Here is a 22,380-nt window from a genome sequence, read left to right on the forward strand (position 1 = left end):
CTTCTGTAAACATAAATATTTATAAATAAACTGATTACTGTTGTATAATAACCTGAAGCACAAAGGATAGGGAAGCATTTGGAATATGAAAGGATAGATAGATTAGGTAATTTATATCCAAGCTCCACAAGGCTTACTGAGTAGGAGATGCAGTTGCTGAAACTTTGGCAGTAGCAGAGCATTATATATTGGCTCTTGCTAGGCAGAAACTGTAGTTGAGATTTGTAATACAAAAACCATGTTTGTTAGTAAAGCATAGTATCTGAAAAGAATGATTATTATTAGTATTTTTTTCTGGGTTTTGGTCATGACCTCCCTGTGGTGCTTCTGTTTTTTTTTTCCCGTGATGTGATTGCACTGTGGTACCCTTTGGGGGAATGTATGTTGAAGCACGTAGCCTGTCCTGTGTCTATATGGGACATATGTGGGACTAAGTGATGTTGGAGAGGACATGTGAGCTCCTTTCTAGTGGTGTCTGATTGCCACAGACATAGGAGCTCTACAATGAAACCATTACATCTGGCTACAGTGAAATTTCATATCTTGTTTCACCTTTCTCATTAACTCACTGTAATCTGGTGAAAACAAACTTTTTACTCTGAAACGTGTGTCTATTATGGTGGTCCTTTTAATTTTAGCGGTCATTACTGAAAGCAAATCAAACGAATGCGATGCTTTTGAAATCTCTCTCCTGCACACTGAAATTAGTGATTTTGCTAAAGTAGAGCTGAATAAAAAATGTATTCCAACAGATATGTTAAATAGGAAGCAAGGCTGCTTAATGTGGTTGAGAAGTTGGTATTTTTCATTCCTCATCCACTGAACAAGCAGGTGTACAGCAGACAGAATAATGTTATGCTAAATTAAGGTTGCCTTTTACACATGGCATTGAGAATTGATTATTTAAATTAGTCTTTTTAGTTATCAGACGTTAAATATGGCACCAGCATTTCACTCGACTTTGTGTCAGTCTTGTCACTTAAAGTAATGATTTGATAATATGCACAACTGTGAATAGTAAACACAGAATCTTTATCAGTGTGTTAAAATTCATGCTAGAAGAATGTCATTTTTACATTTACTGCAGTGAGAAATATGTGCAAACCCTACATCAAAATGAATGTGTGCATATGTAATGTTTTGTCTATATGTGCAGTGTATGATCCACATGGTTCACATATGGCAAAAAAATAAAATAAAATAAATAGAATATTGTAGGCCTGAAGAAAGCATTTTCCTGGGCATCTAAAACTGGTGAGGTACCAATTGCAATCCCAGCCTCGTTCAGCATGGGAGAGTATTGATGAAAGGGAAAATAGGGGATTTTGTTGGGATTTATTTATTTATTTTATAAGTCTTAAAGTCTATAAGTTCAATAAGCCTTCCGCTTATTGAACATTAGTAGATGACTGTAACTGATCATAAGGGAGTGTCTTTATATTCAGTTAATTAAGCACACCTTCCTCATTGCAAATGGCTGTAGTTGTACCCTGAGGGGAGAAAAAATGATTAAAGGAACATCAAAGAGAATAGAAGTAATCCAATTAACACTTTCCAGACCCTTTCCTGTTCAGTTCTGCAGCCAGTAAGTAGAAAAGTCTGTATTTTTAGGATCTTTTAAATGATAAATTATATGATCTGTGTTCTCAGTGGCTGTATTCTTATATATTTCTTTGTAGAATAGTCTTTGGAGAACTTTTGTGTAAGGAAGACAAGAAAAAGTTAGAAGCCTTTCAAAATGATTTTTGGATAGAAGTATTTTAAAATTCTTTTTGAGAAAATTCAATTTGAGGAAGGTCAGAGAGGAATATCTTCTATTATATAAAGCTTATTATGATCATGAAAGACACACTGATTCAAATAGCTAACTTTTTTTTTTTTTTATCCGGATAAGATCATTTATTCCTCAGGACTCAAATTCATCTCAAATCAACATTTTATTCCTGGAATTTCTTCATCTGACTGTTTAAGCAAAAGAGCCTATGAAGCTCTGACCTAAAAAGTTAGGTATTTCCCCAGGACATTCTTAGAAGTGAAAACTTGAGTTTTATCTTGTGAGTATTATCCTGGTTAGGAGATGATAAAAGAATATCAAAACCAGCAGTGGTTAAAGATCGTGCGTGTTCAGCTTTTGGCACTTACCTGAAGTCACACAAATATTTCTCATTGTGTCAGTGTTCATAAATATTATCAGGCAGGTTTTTTGTATGCTAATGGCTTAAGATAACTAGATCTAAAATTCCCAAACCATGTTGTAAACATAAACCTAGCTGAGCACAGTGTTTGGTTGAGTTCATTTCTCAGGCTGTGTGATTGTACTGTGTAGGCAGAGAATGATGGTTGAAAGCATGAGGTGTCCTGAGTTGGGTTACTTTTACTGGCATTTTTATATTTGATGGCTTATTAAGACTGAATATAATATTGATTGATGCTGAATGGGCACAAGAGAATTCCAATGATTATGTGATACCCAGCTGGTGTGTATTAATACATTCAGCAAGCAGGAGCATTTGTGTTATCAGTGATGATTAAGCTTGGGCAGTATTGTGCATTATTTTTTGAAAGTAACTGTGTTAATACAGTGCTATGAGCTTGCTAAAGGATTGGCACATTAATCTAGTCTTGCTTCAGCTTACTTCTGACCTGCTGATGTGAACTCAAGGTCCAGTTTAGCTCAGCTCCTTTTATGTTCTCTTGCTACAAAGATTTCTGTGCATCTTCTGTAGACTAAAAGGTTTCATGCAGCTTTCTGCTTTAGTATTTAGGGCCAGGTTCTTTATTTTCGCAATAAAACATGGGGTAAGGGAGTTCAAATGCTCCATTCAGAAATCACTCTTTGTCATCAGTAAAAGACAATTCCTCTCTTTAAAAAATCCCCTGCAGGCCTCTGGGGCAGTGTCTTTATTGTCACTGGGATCCTTGATGCCTCAGCAGACACCATGCAGAAATTATACATTTTCTGGAGGGTCTGTTTGGCAATGTTGTGAATTATTTCCTGCTTTTCACTCACTTCAGCATGCTTTGCCAAAAACTCTCTTTACCTTCTCTGGAAATGGAAAGCAATTATGTGGCCTCATCTGGGCAAGCTCTACACAGATCGTCTGTATGTGGTCACCCCCCTTTATCATAATACTATTCAGAGCTAAGTCAGAGAGCATTAACTCCCATCAGTCTTACCCTGTAGATGTGCTTTGGATGGCCTCTGTTAAAGTTTAGCTTGTATGTTCATTTGGATGAGAAGAGCTAGAGTTGCTATATGACTTCTGGGGTCCAACAAGATAGTAAAGCACTTTGCTGCGCGTGAGCTGTCTTGCATCTGTACAATGGTCTAACTTGTACACTTGCCCAGACTCACAATAAACTGAAAGCAGGGCTGTTAAACCAGGGAGCTGGCAAGTCTCTCAAAATATTTAATTGGCTTAAACAGGCATTTGGTCAAAAGTTACATGTAGCTCAAGTAGCCGCCAGGATATAAACCATAAAACTAGGTTCATTTGTTATAGATGCCAGTATTTTTGTCATTGATAACTTTTTCTTTTAAGTTTTAAAGGGTGCTAATAATCTTTTAATATCACAGTCTATAAACTCCAGATTGTCTTTGGCCTGCATGCGTTTTTCTCACTGTGACAATGAAAATTCTTCATTAGAACATGTAGCTCAGATTAAAGTGAAAGCTCAGCGTAATTGTTCAGGCTGAAGAAGTTTGTTATGTTTTTATTTTTACAGGCATCCTAAATAAGAAAGGCCTGAAACACACACACATGCATGCACACACACACACACACACACACACATATATATATAAACTTTTTTTTTGTCTGAATATGAAAACTAGCACGAGATTAAATCTTTCCAAAAGCCTTATTTCTATAGACTTTACCTGCTTCTTTTTTCTGCCTCTTCCAATTTTCATCACAACGACCCTTATCATTTTATGAGCCTCTCATTTTATCACCAAATCTCCATTGTTAGTAATAAACAGCAAACAGTACACAAGTAATGTCCCAGCTTTTTTATTACAGGTTATTTGAAGGCTATATAGCTTTGTTTATGACAATGGAAATTTTAAAGCTAGTAATTCACAAGCTCAAGAGCTCTTATATATAATTTCTCCTCACAAAAAGACCGTTGACATGAGTTGATATTGACTTGACTCTGTTTAGAGTCTTCCCTTGGTCTACAGGTCCACCATTAGAGCTGAGAGGAGATGTTAGTTGAGGGACCTGTTCACAACCCCTCCATAAGCCCCAGGCTGAAGTTTCAGCACTGTCAGAGTTGAGCAAGATGGAGGAAGCTGAGCAAAGAACAGGTTAAATGAGGATTTGACTGTGGTTTTGGGGGAATGATGATTTCAGGTCAAGTATATATGTATATAATGGGTAAAGGTACCTAATTCAGAATTAATTTCTGTCCTTATGAAGATAACAAAGATAGCTTTGAAGGGAAGCAGAGGTTTCTTTTACAGAGCTTTCCTTAAATGCAGTGAAGGTTACTTGCCTGAAAGGTGTTTCCTGAGGTGTGAGAAACAATTCTTTCCAATTCATCTGTTCTTGTGGAGTGGGTAACAATTGGAAACAGAGAGTCTTTTCTGCTGCTCTCTCTTTCCAGGCAATCCCAGAGGACACACAGTTTGCAGAATACTGCCAGGAGTTATGCTCATATTTTCACTTAAATCTTCTCACGTTTCATAAAACCAAAGTAAAACAACACTGACAGGGAAAAGACAGCAAAAACTTGGCAAAGTTTACCCTGAAATGAGTTTGGGGAGGTTTTTCCCCTTCTCTCTTATGATCTTCATCCAAAGAAGAAACAATTCATGTAGTGTATGGGACTGTTTAATTGACTTTTGTGGAAGTATTTCACAAGAACAACGTGTCCAGAAGTTTGGAATAAACTCATATTCCAGTGCTGTCCTCAGGAGTGTATGTTTGTGCTGTTTAGCTGCAAAATTGCTCTTTATTTCCTTAGTATAATGTGTCATGTCAAATCACTTGACTATCTGCATTTAAGCCAAATGAAAGGCCACATTAGTTAGTACACTTGAATTATAAAGATCATAATGCTGTAAGATAATGTGATGCTAGACATTATTTTGCATATTTCAAAATAGTAGTTGAAGTTTAACACAAATTACTTAGTATAGCAAAATGGCTATTTACAATATCTTTTATTGAAAAATATATATTTGAAAGTAATTTAATAGAATTTATTTTTTAAGGCTGTAATGAAAGCCATTTCTGCTTCCTGCCCTTAAGATGGATTTTGCGTAATGTGAATTCCATTTTAACCACAATTCTAAAAAGGAATGTGCATGTTACTTATGACTTTCCTGCTATTCTTTCTTTTATTTCTGTCTTTTGCTGTTAAGTTTCCTCAGCACATTGTTAGACCAAGCTCTGGTAAGAAGGTGATTGATATGGCTCTTTGCGCCCTGGCTAAATAGCTAAACGTCAGTGTATTGTGTCTGCTCTTGGAGGGAAAAAAAAAGAAAAAGAAAAAAGAAATGCAATTAAATTCATTTCAACTTCAGTAACATGACATTTCTGTTTCTTTCATGTCAGGCTTTATTCTCTTCTATAATCAGATTTTGTAACCCCTTCTATAATGTCTCCTCACTTCAGCAGTCACTAAATAGGATGCTTGTGTTGCAAGTTAATTAGAGATTCACATGCACTCGGGTTGACTTTCCTTGAATCTTTGGTGTGGATTGCACAGGAGAGCACATTTTACCAGCCAGCAAGCTGTGGGTCACAAGGTCCATATCCACTCTTGAATATCCCATCTTTTTGGTATTAGACATGCCTGTTCTGTTTCCACATGGAAACCATATTTCTTTGACTATGTCAGGCAATAGGAATGATCTGTGTAATTTTTCAATAAATTTCAATACATTTTTTCAGAGTGCAAAGAAAGCTCCTAGGAAGCAATTCTTCACCCTTTGCATTGACAGAAATCTGCTAGGATAAGATTTACAGCCTTTTCCATCAGACACCACTAGAATGCAGGAGAGTGATGGGAGAGAAGATGAAAAGGGGAGGACAAAAGATCTCCATCTTCCAAGTCTGTATTCACAATTGTAAATTCCAAAAATACACAGCATTAATACTTAGCTCTATGGAAACATTTGTAGAGCATAGTGAAGAGTTAAAAAAAAAATCATTGGTGAAATGAGTTGGGTTCTTATCTAAATCTACTTTAAAAACTTTTATAAGTGTAATTAAAAAGTCATCTTTAGGTTTGCTAAGAATTATTATTTCTTTATGAAATATACCTAAATAACTCCTGTAAAAAGCTTTAAAGAGGGAAACCTCCCCTACTTGGAGATTTGCTTGGGTACGCAGGCATTATTGTTATACTATTAATTTCTTTGTTTTAGCTTCAGTGTTCCATCCCCCAGCCTTATCTCCCCATTCCTATCCACCCCATACTGTTGTTTCCTATAATTAGAGAAGATACACATCTGTCTTCAGGCTACCACCTAATCTCTAAGGCCATATGGGTAAATGGAATATAATTATAATTTGGTAGGAACTGAGCCTTCTGCACATGGTTATATTGTTCTTGTTCTGTTTAACGTAGGCAAGAAGAATCTACAGTATAGCAGGGCTTGGAAAATGGGATTAGTCCTTTAAAAGTACATACCTTTTAGATTGAAATTTCATGTGTTAAATTGGGGTGGGAATTACACAGTTTGGGAGGAATTCTAACACAATGTTACCACAATATGCAAGCATCCTGCATACTGTGAAGCAATCATCTGTGGTTATATGCAAAATATTAACAGAGGTCATTTTTTGTCCCCCTCTTTTTCAGTTATTTTTATTTCAGTTGCTGCGAGGACTGTCTTACATCCACCAGCGTTACATTTTGCACAGGGACCTGAAACCACAGAATCTTCTGATCAGTGACACGGGGGAGTTAAAGCTGGCAGACTTTGGTAGGCAAGCAGTTAATTACAAGTCTCTTATAATGTTGTAGGAATGTCAGACAGATGGTTCCATTGATTTCTCTTCCCCCCACCCTATTCCTTAGACACACGTTCTTTATTGTAGATAATTGCACATTTTTCTCCTGAGCGAAGGAATTGATTATGGTCAACAAAATGCTTGATTAAAAGGGAGCAAATGAAAAACAAATATATATTCCAGTTCTCACCAGGAAAATAATGCTGGAGGTATTTCAGTTTTTCTTCCTGTGAGACCTCTGAATTAGAATTCCAAACTTTTGAAAAGAGAGATGAAGAAAGAGGGAGCGAGAGTTGAGGAAATACAGGATGTGTGAAGAACACAAGCACTTTATGCAAGCAGCTATAGGGTTGGGGAGATCTGAAAGTAGGATTAACTTTCATAAAATGATGATTGATTGAAAGAGACTGAAGGATACAAGAATATTTATTCTTTCTAAAGATGAAAGGAAACTAAGATCATCTGGACTGCTTTCAGCATCCATTCTTAGTCCCTTTAGGGGAGTATATATATGAAGTAGGAGTATGTATGTGAAGTATAAAGGCATGGGAAATTGTCAACTGAAATATTACCCTTTTTGGCTTTATAAATGTATTTTAAAGTATTTTCTAGTGGCTGCACTGGAGCAGTACTCTTTCTTATGAATATCATTGTGAGTAGAAATGTGGAGCATGACAGTATAATTCTTTAGCAATTTTCACAACATGTAGGAACTTCTCTTTTTCCTATACATCAACTTTTCATTTACTGATTCCAGCAGAACTTCTGATGTAAGCTGAAAATCAGCTTTTTTGAAATGTCTTTTATTTTTATGACTGCTATCCACATCAGGCTTCACATTTCATTCACCAGCAGTAATGAGGAAGCCTTATGTGCTAATTGGCAATTTCACTGTTAATGTAGTCATGTGTTTTGTCTTTTAATTAGTATTACTCCAATTAACAGCTCTGTGTGTATTTGCTGTGCTAGAGAAGGGAACAGAGCTTCAGGTAGACACACTCCATAACTTGATTGGCCTGTAGATCATGAGGTGATTAAAGAAAGAACAATAGACTTAAAAATAAAAAAAGTCCATTTTTACATATGGTTTTCTGTTACTGTTTCTCAAAACTTGGAAGATACCAAAAGCTCCTTAAATGTTTAAAAAAAGCTTTCCTGCATCTTTTATTCTTAAATTATTGCAACATGTGAATTGTGAAGTGTTTTTGATTGTAGTGAAGTATGAATTAGCTCTCTGTTGAAGGTGTCATGCTGTTTGAAATGGCTAGGTTTTTTTTTGTGTGTCTTTTATATCTTCAATACACTGTGCAGTTATCTTAAATATCCCCAAATATATCTATATTATAAATTCTTTAAGACCTTGTTATGATGGTCCTCCAGTTTGGAAGATACTGAGAATTCTGTAGATAACTTTGCAGTCTCTTTAGTTATTTTGAGTACTTCATATGATCATGTGATGCTTTTCCTTTCTTTACTTTTTCTTTCCCCCTGAAGCTAAATGTCCAATTTGAAGCTTTTTTAAAAGAGATAGAGAAAGTCAATTCAAGAAGAATCACAATTGAAAAAAATATCCCTCTCAAAAATAACCTTCTATAGTAAGTTTGTCACTATAATAATAGAATTGTCATCTATCAGATACAGATATTGCCCATCCATTGTAATTTTGCATTCACTATTTGTTTCTCTGGTTTTAGTCTCTCTAGATCTTGAAACCCATGTTAGGTTGGTGAGTAAATGTATATATTGACACTGATTCTCATCTTGGACTGCAAGGCATTGCTATATAACATATAGGTAAAACAGTCCTACCTTGATTAAGTTGGTTAAATACTGATCCATCTGTAGTATAATGAAGTTCCTCCCAGGCAGCTTGTCTGACAAGACACATCAGAGTTACCAGACTTAGGTCTTTATGTTTTATTGTAATGTTTAGTGAAATCCTTGAAAAGCCTATTAAAAACGAAGAGCAAATCAGAGGTCTGAAAAAGTCAGTGGCCTCTGCTAAATTCCACAGTAGCCAGCCCTTTCTTTGGGCAAAGTTCAGTAGCCTCCCTTTTCTGGTTGCAGGCAGGGAGCCTGCAGACTTTTCAGTCCCATTCTTAAGAAAACAAACAAAAAGCCTTTCACCGGCACTTCTAAGCAATTTGTTGGAAATGTGAACTGATCAGTGCAGTGCTCAGCTCAGATGCACAACTGACTATTCTCTGGGCGTGCTGGCTGTTGTGGCCAGCAAAACAGAAGAAAGGCTGGGATGTTTGTTCTCATTGTCTGCTTTCACCCCATTGTAGTAGGAAATAGAACTCCCTTTTTTCCTCAGTGCAGCTCTAGGCCAAATGTGCCTTTCAGTGACACCAAAGGCAAAACTTTCTCAGCTTTGTATTGATAGGCATTAAAGGTTGACAATTGTGCATTACTATGAAATGAAGAATAGAAACGTAGAAGGTAAAGACAGAAAGAAATTACCAGTAGTAGGTGCACAAATGTATAATGATGTGGTGAGGATTTTTTTTTTTCCTTCTTGTAGTTTGTCTTGACCTAACCGAAACATCTGTGTAATCTACTCTTATATACTGAGAGGGGATTATATGTCTCTGTTTTTTTTTTTTTGCAAGCTGTATTTTCTTTCGTGGCTGATGACCTTGTAAAATTGAAAACCAGATGGGTTGAATTTCTCTTCTGAGAACTGAGTTGAAAAATTAGAAGTGATGGGGTTGAAGTCTGAAGGGTTGTGACCCCTCTCACTGGAGGCATGAGAAATGAGAGCACACACGTGTGCGCACACAGGCGTGCATGTGCGCATTTACTTATTGAAACACTGCACTGCCACAGCCCATCTTCCTCGTTCCCAGGATCAGACTCTTAAACGAGATGTAAAATAGAGACTTGCTTCTCTTTACGTTTTTCTCCCACAATTGCCTAATTCATGATAATATGCTTGGAGAGGAAGATGGTTTAGATTATGCTTTTGATTAATTACATGAGAAGCAGTATGGAAATTAGAGAAATGAATGCTTTGTTTTTAAATGCACTCGAGGCAGAAGAGAACCTATCACAAAATCAGTTTCTGTCAGAGATAGCATTGACTTTGCCAGCACAATAAATATGAAATCCTAGAGCAAAAGCCTTTTTGTCTCTAAGGATAAGACCTTTATATTTTGGTTTCATAAGTTTACAAAAAACTAACAGCTTGACTGAAGGTTTTTAATTTGGAATGAGGCTTATTTAGTCTTCTCAGCACAGGATATCAAATAAAAGCAGGCTGTAGTAGATCATAGTTCTTGAACAAACAAGGTAAAAGAAAGGCTATTCATGCCTGCCAGTGCATTGCATTGCAGCTGAAGTGGAATCTTTGAGCAACCGTGGGCATGTGTTTTTCTACAGCACAGCTCCCAGACATTGACACTCGACTGTGTGGGAGTGCCTTTGTTCGGCTGAGCGGCAGCCTGCTTTGCTATTCGTGTGTTATAGCTGCTATGAAATGAACATTTATGAGAAGACAGCAGCAAAATGAAAAGGGATAACACAACACAGAGACCTTATCAAATTAAAAATTTATGAGGTATAAAAAATGGCTTTTCTTGAGAAGATATAATAGGGAAGACTACTACCTGAATAATTACTGCTCTGAAAAATAGTCCTTGAATTTCCTGCATTCTTTTTTCCATCTAATTAAAATTCCAGAGGAAATTAAAGTGTATTAGGAGTTTTTGTTATGAAATGATTGAATAAATGTGAGAATTATTTTTGATTCTGTAGTGTAAATTTGTCTCTGTTTTTATTTATTTCCTCCCTGCACATGTATGTCTTGACTAGAAATAAAGTATTGTAAACCTTTAGTGATTAACACCTTAATCAGTTACAAAGCTAAATGAATAGATCCTTGTTTTTGTTGCTGTTTACTACACAGACTGGGCTGCACAGCTGTTACTCAGATGTTGGTTAGTAATTTCTCCACTTTAACTTTTCTGTACACTGCTTACAGATGTGTTTGTTTGGCCTTTGGATGTTTATTGACTTAGAAAAAAATTATCTTTGAGCTTCTGTCTAGGAAAGCATTGAGCAGCTTTGAAAGCAAAGTGTGTTTCTAGGACAAATGCATTTATGTTAACTTTAAAGTGTCAAGTAACTGTACAACAGTGGAGAGGAGTGTGAGCTCAAAGGCTGAACACTAAGAAAATGTCTTTTTCAAAAGTTACTTGTGATCAGATGATTAATAATCTAAGCAAAACAGCTACCTAAGGATACGTGGTTTGTATTCATACTGAAAAATCATTCAAGATTTCTTTGGTTTATTTGTATATGAAGCACACATTATAAGCAGTACAATGTGTTATTTCAGTGATCCATTTTTCAGCGTCAGACCTCTGAAAGATATATACCAAAACTAGAGGAGCAAATTCAGAAAAAACCCTGCCAAGCATATTATCTTGGGCTCTGCATGAAGTTGCTTCTGAGTGATACTCATGCAGAAGGGTCTGAGGTGTTGAAGGGGCTTAGATGGCAGCAGCTCAGCTTTGCATTCTGTGGGAAGATTAAGGCAACTGGGAGGTAGATGGGTTGAGGTGAAGTAGAAGGCAACAGACTGCTGAGGAGTCAAAGGTAAGGGACTGGAGGAAAATATGTAAGAGAAGAAATAAGTGGTTGTGGAACATTTTGGCCCTTTCATAAGTAGGGCAGCAGACTCATGTAGGGATGTAGTGCTCAATGACTTCCTTTTCTTGGTCTTCACAAATAAAATTTCACAGTCCTTTGTTTTCTGAAACAGGGTTCAGGGAGGAGAGAAATGAGTGGAAGAGAATTGAGTCAGGGATCTTCTCAAAAGTCTTGACCCATGGATGTTCATGGGACCAGACAGAAGGCATCTGGATGGTACTGACAAGGATGACTGATGTTATCATGAGGGCTTTTTCTATCATCTTTGCAAAACTGTGTTGACTAGTCTAGGTTCCTAGTAACTGGGGAAAGGTGACCATTGTCTTCGTTTTCAGAAAGAGCTAGAAGGAAGGTCTGGGGCTGATCAATCCCCATCTTTGTAAAAACAATGAAGCAAGTCCTCCTGCACACAATAGCATTTAAGTATTGTTTATACTAATCTAAATCAAGATTGGCTAATCAGTTATGTTTGCATCCATGTAATCATGCTTAAGAAACTGCAGCTCAAAGTCTCTAAATAGTGTACAGCATGCAGTGAAGAGGTGGGAAGTGAATCCCACCATCCAAGTAGTACTTCCCAGGAAGGATTTGCCCCCCTGTGTCTTACTGTCTATCCCAAAATTTCAACTAACTGCCTAATATTCTGATTCTTCTGGGGACAATTTGGACCTTTCATCTGATCGTAGTATGTTTTGTCTTACAAATTGTTAGAATAATTTTGTGCTTTCTGGCTTGGAAGCATACAGTTATTACTAGAAGTTATCACATGAAAGATTTACAGAGCTTTTAGGGGCAGGCATGACATGTCACCTACTGATATATGAAAAAGCTCCTCAGGGCAGGAGCATTCATTTTCTTGCATGTGAGGCAGTCATAGCACCTCAGGCTGTGAGAGAAACTGGCCAAATTATTAGGGTCCTTTTCCTGCTTTATCTGTGAGTTGATCAACCTGCTGCTATGAGTTGTAGTTCAGGGACTTGCTCATTGGTGAAACTTCCCTGCAGCCATCTTTTCCATTTGACTTTTCTGCTCAGTCTACAGTATAGATGAATTGCACAACGTGTGCAGTAGGTCTGCTTGGTCTGCACTTTGGATTGTGCGATTTCAAATATGAATATGTCCTGTGTGGTCACATATATTAATTGGGGTGCCATTCTAGTTAGCATAAACACTGACTTTCTCACTGTGCTATGGCTGCAAGACAGTGTAAGGCCGAGACTGTGTAGGCACCTATGCAAGCAGAAGTAAAAAACACTTTCAAATCATGAAACAGAAACTCCAGAAGGTTAGCTCGAATATAATTTACAGGATAAGAACACTTGCTGACTGATTCGTTAATATTATTGTTTGTTTTTTTTTAATTATATTTTTAAAAGTTTGAATAGAAATTGTCCACTCACTTCTCTGCCCTGATTTTTCAATATTTCAGCCCGTTAAACAAGCTGTGGTAATATCCTAGAGAGTTCTAATGCTACAAGATGAGTTAGAATATCAGGAACTGGTGTTTTAATGCTTTGGGACTTGTTCATGCAGTCAGAGATGCCCTTCCTTGCATACTTTTAGATATATAGTACAATTAATAATAGATAGATGGGGCAAAGAAGCTTGAGGTTTGCAATAAAAAGAATTACACTCAATGGAGTTGCAATTTTAAGCTGCAGCTGAGTATTAAAGAACATGTTTTCATGAAGTTCTGTACAGATATTACTACTAGGTGCATGCTGGAAATCTATCACAGGGGAAAAAGCTATTGATGTATAGTTTGTTTATCATTAAAATGATTAAAGCTATGTTGATAACTTGAATAAAAAAATCTTTTCCACAGAAAGAATCCCATAAGGAATCACTTTATAAACTACCACATACATTCATATGAAAGGCTGGATAGCACAAAAGATTGCGTGGATAACTGCTATGTTATTCTGTGTCATGGTCCACAGAGTATCAATTATGGATGATTATGGTAGTGGTTAGCCAGAGCCAGCCCCTTCCCCTCCCCAAAGCAAGGCCTTCCTGTGCAGCTCGTGTGACCTTCTCATGTTTTCTCCAGAAGAGGCTTGTGGTAAGGAGCAAGAAGAGATGTGTAGGTGGCAGGAAGTCTCAAGCAGCAGAAGTGCAGAAAGGTGGATTTCTGATATTTGGGCTGATTAATTCTTTTGTGCATTGGTTTTGCGAGGTGAAGATGGCAGAGAATTTGTAGCCTAGTACCATTTGGTGCCTCTTGCTTCTCATGCATATTTAGTTTGTTGTTTCCTATTGTGGACCTCAGTCTTGTTTGTTTGACTGATCTGATGGCTTTATTGAGGAGTCAGATGTATCTAATTTTAAAATTGCCATTGTGAGAGCTGATGCGGGAACAGTATTTTATGGACAGAAATTGGGTTTGCTAGCCTATGGAGAAGTAATAGATTTGACACAGGATTGAGCCACACGCTGAATTTTTGTCCATGTCAGTCTCCACTGACTGTGGTTTAACAGTTGAAAATAAAATTCTTGGAAAATACCCATCTTTTCTGCCATAGTAGTGAGTAGATTTCATAACTTGAGTTCTTCCCACTGAGAAACACCATGTAGAATTATTGGATACTATGGAATAAAATAATAATTTGTTTTTAAACCAATAAGGAACTGGAGGTTGGCTTGAGTCACTGAATGAATCCCCTGTTAAAAGCATCTCAGATTACTTATTGTTCAATCCAGTTTCTCATTGTTAGAAGTCAGAGATATATTGAGCCTTTAAGTAGGAGGAAAGCATCTTAATTATCCATTAAAGGCAATAAAGGAAGTTGGTTATGACACTGTTAAAACAACTGTGATAAAAATTCTGTTAGGGTGTTTTGTGCTTAGGAAGAATATGATCTTTAGATGTCATCTGCAATGCAGCTGGCTCAGTTCTAATCGTGACCCTGCATTATTACCACAGCAGTTATTACCACAAGAGAAGCCCATCCATCTACAAGAGTCTGTAGATGTATTTTGAATCTGGGCAGTAAAGAATTTTTTTCATCATAAAAAAAGCCTTACTTTGTCATGTGACCACTCGTGTCTACACGTTTTGCTGCTTCTCTAGCCTTAGTCTGTAGCCTTGTAAATAGTGTGACTATAAATGTCTGTGTTTAAAGCACCAAACTTTCTTTAAAATGTAGCTTCTCCTCCTTTCTCAAACAAGAGAAAAACACCTTGGCATTTTGTATTGCCAGTCTGGTTTCTGAAGTTTAATATGTCACACGATATTTTCAGACACGCTGAGCAGCTGCAGCCAGACTAACTTCAGTCTAAAGGGAGCTTCCTGTGCCTCAGTCCATGGGGATATTTGAGGAGTGGTTGCCTCCTGCCTGAAAAATGGCAAGCTGCTTTTGTCAGTGCAGCTGTATGTGAATGCCGGCTGTGCACCTGGTAAAGCTTTTGAATACAGGCATCCTGGTTTGGTCTAGCACTGCTTACCCCTTAGGACTTATTGGTCTGATCGCGGTTTTGTTTATTGCTTCCTTATTTGGGAGAGCATATTACATAATAAAGGGAGAAAACTACACCAAATTTTAAAATCATTTAAATTTCTTTGATGTGTTGTTAATTATGCAGATTTATTTTATGCAGGAAATAATCGGCTGTGTGGAAATGAAAGGGAAAGTGGAAAAGGGTGTGGCTTCAGGAAGAAAGAATTCATCATCACTCAGAACAAAAATATTGATATGGAAAGAAAAGATTAACTTGAAAGGAGAATGGCAGTTCATTAAGAGAAATGTGCTGTTTAGCATGATATGAAATAATGCCACGATTCAGAGAGCATTTTAAGGAAGTGCTGGCTCTATAATTTATGCCATGATTTGTTTTGTCCCAGTTGTTTTAAGTCCTTGTGTTACTGCAATAGATTCACATTTTATCTATTAATTTTTAATAGTTAATGCAAGTTTTTTTCACTCTTTCTGAAAGGTACAATGTTGGCTGTATTTATATTTCTTCAGTTGCACAATTCGTATTAATGTATTGAGAGGAGAATTTCCCTGGCAGCCTGGGGAATTTTTAGCTTTTTTTTTTTTTTTTTTAATGGCCATTGAAAATAAGGGAGATGTTCAGGTGTCATCTCTTTTATACTCACCCCTATTTATGAACATATGTTTCTACAAATGTATCATATAACACCCCTCCTGTGAGGACAGGCTGAAAGAGCTGGGGCTGTGCAGCCTGGAGAAGAAAAGGCTCTGGGGAGATCTGAGAGCAGCCTTACAGTATCTAGAGGGGAGCTACAGGAAAGAACAGGACAGACCCTTTAGCAGGTTCTGTGGTGATAGAACAAGGGGAAATGGCTTCAAGCTTAAAGAGGGGAGATTTAAGTTGGATATAAGGAAAAGGTCCTTTACAGTCGCTCCGAAAGTAATGTCTCCTATTTATTTTCTTGGCAACTACAACAGATAGAGCACAATAACACTACTGAATAGAGAAAATTCTCACTTACAAAACACTGTTTTTCAATGTAGTCACAACCAGTAGCTATGTGTTTTCACAAGCCATGAACAAGAGCGTGCATGCCTTGCTGTATGCTTTGTTGACAATGGTAAGGCACTGGCAGATGTTACCCAGAGACGTGGTGGATGCCCTGTCCCTGGAGACTTTCAAGATGAGACTGGATCAGGCCCTGGGCAACCTGCTCTAGCTGTAGGTGTCCCTGTTCGTCATAGGAGAGTTGGACTAGATGACCTAGGTCCCTTCCAACTCTAAGGACTCTATGATACTCAAATTCTATTTCATCATTTTAAAGTCACTTCTTAGTAACTTCTTTTTTTTTTTTTTATTTTTTATTCTTATTCACTCTTGTGGCTATATTTGGTTTTAACACTATTTCATTGTAATGGTGTTTAAGTTACTTACTAACTGTAGTGGGTATATTTGATGATAGAGGCAGGTACTGACTCTGATGCACTAGAAGAAAATGTCTTTATTGTGTTGATACTATAATAACTGACACTAAGTTCTGGAATTATCAAGCAAGGTGGAAATTCAATTCAGCTTTAAACTAGAGATCATAAGAAAGATCTATAGATCTTAGGAAAAGAACTCAAAAATCAATGATAATAAAAAGCACTGTCTTACTGAAATGTACTTTATAAACATGAAATTCTAATTTACCTTCTGGAAACTGACAGTTCCTTGCTCAGGATGGTGCTCAAAATTATGGCCATGCAGGTTGCAGGATGTGATGCTGAATGGATTATCAAAATAAGATGTTCTCACCTGTGTACCTCAGATTTGTTCATACATGCAAACTTGTAATAAGAAATGGTTTAAAGAAAATATCAAATGTTGCAAAGTTCCTAATAATATGGCAGTGGTATTTTGCCCATGTGAAAATACAATTAGAGGCAGGGGGGTTGGAACTACATGATCCTTGAGGTCCCTTCCAACCCGGGTAATTCTGTGATTCTGTGATTCTTGCAATATAGAAGTAGTTTCCATCAAGCACTGCATGGAGAAGCACAGCAATAGTCTGAAAAAGCAGAGAAGTGAATGCTTTGGATTCAGTACTAACGTTTTCATTTTTTCAATAAAGGGATTTGCAGTTCCACTGGCTTAGTAAGGTTACAACTATGTAACAGTGTAGATTTTGTTCTAAGAGCTCAGATTTTGCCTTGCTGGCAGTGGCATTTCAGTATCACTTTCTAGAAAGATGCCACATGACAAGCATTTGCTTTTTGACTACCTCTTTCCAGAATTACATTGTAGAATCCACAGCTTTAATGCATTTCTAATGTAAATTTTTTAAAACGAAATTGCCTGTTTTCATTTCTTCTTTCTCTGTGACAAAATTGTATTATGAACTGATTAGGTGGCTCTGCAGGAATACAGATGCGTGACTACTGATGTAAAGTCAGATCATCATTTAGACTTAAGCATATTGGAATGTCTCTCACAAAACTTTCCTTGTAAGATTTGTGATTCAGCTAATTCAAGATGACATCGACATTAAATGAGTTTTGAGGAGCAATTCAATTGAACAGATGCATCTGAGGCTCCAGAGATCACTGTCATAATATGTTGCTGTATTATAACACAGAAGCAGCTGTACTTACATAGGTTTTCTTAATGGTCTCACTTTAAGGCAAAGTGAAAATAATGTTAAAATTTAGTGAAATCTTTAGGTCTCCTATAGTTATTTTCTTCTTCAAATAGCATAGACTTCTGCTTCGTTTTGTTAGCTTTGTGTCGATGCTTGTACTGTATTGCCCTATCTTTTCAGATCATTTTTCTCTGACTTAAGCCAGTACAGATAGATGTGTTTTTAGATTCTGCAGGCATTATCTAGCATGCAAATATATGTACTGATGTGGTAGTGCATGCAAAATGTACCAGACTTCTTCCACAGAAAAGCTACAATGTTTTAAGAAAATATTTAAGTTTAAGAGAATAATGTATTGCAGGAATACCAAGTATTAGCTGAATATCTTTGTTATCTATGAACATTCTGGCATGGGTCCTGGAAGCAGCCTGGGTTAAACTTCCCCATTGCTACAGAACCATTTGTGCCAGCCATGGCTCAGATGCCAGGCCTGTGAGGTGGAACCAGTGCAGCTGTGTCCTGCAGCAGGGACGTGCATGGCGGGGGGCTCTTAGCTGGTAGCGCAGGCACATCAAACTTAATGGCATTGGGTGTGCAGTGCAGGAGCCAGGCACTGGCGGATCTGTTAGTTGCAGAATGGGGCCATTTATACGCGCATAGGCCAGGACAGTCTTAAACAGCTCTGAGAAAGGTTATTTATTTCCTTGCCAGTATTTCCTATTTAGCCTGTCTCATGCAATATGTCAAGTACCTACTGCATTTTATTGAATGATAAATTATCAAGATAGCAGTTGATAAAGGTTGATTCATTTTTACTTGGTCCCACGATGGAATAATTCAAAATTGGACCTTGTAGTCATGCTTTTAGTTGGCCAGATGGGGAACACAGTCAATTGTTAACACAAGTAGCATTGCAGTAAGATGTTGATTTCTACGGTCATTGCTTGATGGGCTATTACACTACACCAGATTGCGCATACAGAGGTTTATCTTTGTCTCTGCAGCACAGTTTTTCCCTCATGGTCTGAATCACTTTACATTTTCTTTTCTGAGTTCCTTTGGTTTATAAGGGAAAAAGTCTGATGATAGGGAAGCAAGAACATTACTCCTCAAATCTGCATGAAAGTAGTCTGTAACCTGTGTTGTCTTCAGCAAGAGCTTTATTCATAAGTCTTAAAACTCCATGTTGTTGTTTTGTGTTTTGTTTTTTAATGTTCCTATATTCTGAACTCTAACTGTTTAGTACATTGCTCGTTGATTCATAGCTGCTTCCCAGTTACCTCTTTTCTCAGGGAATACTGAAACATTCTCAAATGTATTACCTCTCATTTTCAACTGAGAATTATTTTCTTATAGTTTGTCCTTTCTAGAACTTCCTCCCTGTTCTTTGCAGATCCTCCCAATGTAAAACCATCTGTTCTGGCATTGTTAACTCTTTGCTTCAAACCTAAAAACTTAACAGGAATGAGCAATACTGACTTCTTCACTTGTGGCCTTATTAGCAAAGCAATGTATTCGTGCTGGGATGTTGTTAAGAGGAGAGGTAATCATTTTCATGTAGAATGTTTTGTGACAGAAGAAAATGAGGATCATTAAGCAAAGATCCAGAAAGTGAATAGCAAGATATGAAACAGTGAACAGTTAAAATATCATGGGCATGTATCTCATGTTTCTAATGAATCCAAGTCTTTTCATTAATGCAGAAGTTATTTTTGATGTGAAATTGCTTGCTGTCCTTGAATTTTGTGAGCTGTCACGGCTGTGTGTATATTTACAGTGTTGGCAGTGTTAGTGTGGATTTCTTTTCTTTTTCTTTTTATCCTACCCACACCGTTATTTTTCAGCTTCTAGATTGGAGAGGCAGTTTGAACACACTTATGCTGACCCAGAAAATCATGGAATATATATAATTTCACTATGTCAAAAATGGAACATGTATTCTTTCGCATTTCTGTGCCATCTATTTTTTGATTGGAACGGAACTGTTTGTGTGTTCCTTTCTGCTAATGGAGAATGAATGAGTTTGGCAGTCATTGTATGTGTTCAGCATCAGCAGGCTTTTTCAATATGTATCAGGAAGTTTTTAAAGCAGAGAAACAAACAGCTTTATAGTTAGGATGGTTTTCAGTCACATTAATCACAAAGGCCTTTAATATACTGAACATCTCCTTATCCCTTACCTATGGTCTTGTGGATGGCTTTGGAGGTAGATGAAAGAGTTGATGCTGAGTTGTTAAAAAGAAGTGCTTTTCATGAAGGGCAAATTCTTGTTTCTTGTTAGTAGAAAAAAATATTTCTGCATCTTCCCTTCATCCAACTTGTGTTTGTCACATTGATGGTGGAGATCGTTACACAGACCAGAATAATTATCACCTACACGGGGATTGTCTGAAGGCATACATGAGATAAGATTTGCAGGGAGAAAAAATCTTTTATTAGAACAAGTGATAATGTGGGAAAACCCAGGCTGTCAGGCACACATGCCTTTTGCTTGACTTATTGCTGCCTGTCTTGTGAAGGTTGACTCATGCTCTCTGCTTGGGAAGACTAGTCATTGCTCAAGTGTGTTTAGGGAATATTAACCGGGGAACCTAATTAGGCTCTCTCTAGTATTGGGTGACTTTTGTAAATGAATATCACTACTGTGAACTGGTGGCTGCATTAGGAGTAAGGCAAAGGATATTGTAGGTAATTTATCATAGTTGAAAGAAATTTAGCTCAGATAAGCTACAGATAAGGGACAGATGAGTTCTGTTCAGCAGAGGGACCTTCAGGCTGCAGTACGTTTACTTGCCAAGAACTGAATTCTGGGGTGGAGAGCTGAGTGCCTTGTTGAAACAGCATCAGTTTCTACCCATTTTACTTCTGTTTTGCTGTAATTTGGGTATTCACTGAATAAATATGTCTCTGTTTGTAAATAAGTAACTGAATAAATAGCTTAAGCAAAGTTGACAACACATGATCTTCAATAGATTACCTTAATAATATTTTAATATTGTTACTGAACAATGGTAACAAACCATGTACATTAAAGTAGTTGAAAAAAAAAAATAAAAATGGACAGGAATCAAAGAAGAGAAGCATGAAAGAAAGGAATCAAGGATAAGCAACACTGAAAGAGAAAAAACTTTTTTTTTTTTTTTTGTTCGCAGCATGCCTTACTAAAGCCCTTTTTGTTATATCTAAATAAAAATAGTAAACAAATCAATACATTTAAAGTATGATGGAAAGGAAAACAATGCACATACTTGGCAAGCTCTCCTTTTTGCAGCCATTACTGTCTCTGACATTTGCAGGATGAAGCTCACTGTGAACAAAGGCTTGCTGGTTGTCGCATGAATTTGACTAGAAAGTAATCCTGCAGCAAAAAGATATCAAATATTAATATTTGTGCTCATAACCAAAGGTATCTGTACTGAATAGGATTTGAGTCTGGATAAAACTGCTTTCTCTTTGAAAAGCGAACTAAAATAAAATAAATTAAAAACAAACAAACAAAAAAAAATCAAAGGTGATAAATCAGTACAAATAAATCTGATACATCACTAACTAATGCTAGGTGAAATCAGAGATAGTCTCTGGGTCTGAGATTAAATGTAAAACCAGATGAAGCAGAGAAAGTTGTGTTTACCATGCAGGGAAATATCTTCTTGCTTTTGAGTTGTCCTGGAGAGCTCAGACAGTTAGGGTTAGATTCCATTCCGTTCCATTCCATTCTGTTCTATTCCATACACCAGCATACTGTCAGCCTGTGTTTTAAATAAAGGGCATTACAGGATCACATGAGCTGCTATTTAATGAATGATATAAAATACAGCTATGTTTTGTGGCACAGCACAAGTAGATGTTGCTGCGCAAGCTTAGTGGCATGTAATGCATGAAGAAAGTTTCTTCTTCCAGCTAGGATAAATAATAGACAATGAAGTAACTCCCTGGATAACAGGAATGTCTGTTGTTGCCATAATTATACTCAGCAGGGCTGATGCCACCTGACTTTAATCACTGGGCCTTATGCTTGGCTTCCCCCTTTCCAAATGAGGCCAGACACAGGCTGCATGGCGACCTTTTATGTTTTGGAGGCTGTAGGATCTGGGAGGGACTTCACCAACTGTCAGTGAGCTGTCTATGCCTCTTCAACAGACAAGAAAGGTGCAGGCAGCCATATGTAAATGCTGTGCCTTCACCTGGCGATGTCACCATCTCCCTTTTGGCTTTTGTTTGTCATAGCCATTAAGATCTGAAGTTTAGATGATCAACCATGAGCTCTGTCTTTTTCAAAGGAGACTGTCACACTTCCTGTAGGGTATCCATGGAAACAGACAGGGAACCCTCAAAGAAAGTGATTGAACATGCTGTGCTAATTAATCCTACCTTTCAGTTTCCTTTCAGTTGAAGGATGTGGTTAAATAAATTTTGCATGGGTAAGCATATTTGAATGTGCAAAAGGGGTATGAAATGCATAGGGGTTTTGTTTATTTGTTTGTTTGTTTGCTTTTTTTTCTGCATATTTTTTAAACAAACAAAAAAATCTCACCAAAGTAACCCAAGATGGTAACTGTCATCTGTGCACATCTGGAACATCAAAACAAGAAGTACGGAATCTTGTCAGTATTTATATATATATATTTTGGTAGCGCTGCTTTTAAACTGTAAATATGTCTGAAAGATGAGGGTGTTTTTCATGCTTCAAGTGGGACGAGAGACATT

At 37.1% G+C, this 22,380-nt stretch overlaps 1 protein-coding gene across 5 annotated transcripts in view; it reads left to right on the forward strand.

The window, feature by feature from the left end:
- CDK14 (cyclin dependent kinase 14) overlaps positions 1–22,380 on the forward strand; it is a 288,398-nt gene that overhangs the window by 138,220 nt on the left and 127,798 nt on the right. For all 5 annotated transcript variants that reach the window (XR_001553047.2, XM_015853364.2, XM_015853369.2 and 2 more), the window contains one exon: positions 6,814–6,937. Coding sequence is in view for 4 of the 5 variants with exons in the window: in XM_015853364.2 (XP_015708850.1) it covers positions 6,814–6,937 (124 nt within the window). In the remaining variant the exon portion in view is untranslated. The remainder of the gene's footprint in view (positions 1–6,813; positions 6,938–22,380) is intronic.

Source organism: Coturnix japonica, chromosome 2, assembly GCF_001577835.2.
Source record: "Coturnix japonica isolate 7356 chromosome 2, Coturnix japonica 2.1, whole genome shotgun sequence".
In the NCBI taxonomy this organism is placed as follows: domain Eukaryota; kingdom Metazoa; phylum Chordata; class Aves; order Galliformes; family Phasianidae; genus Coturnix; species Coturnix japonica.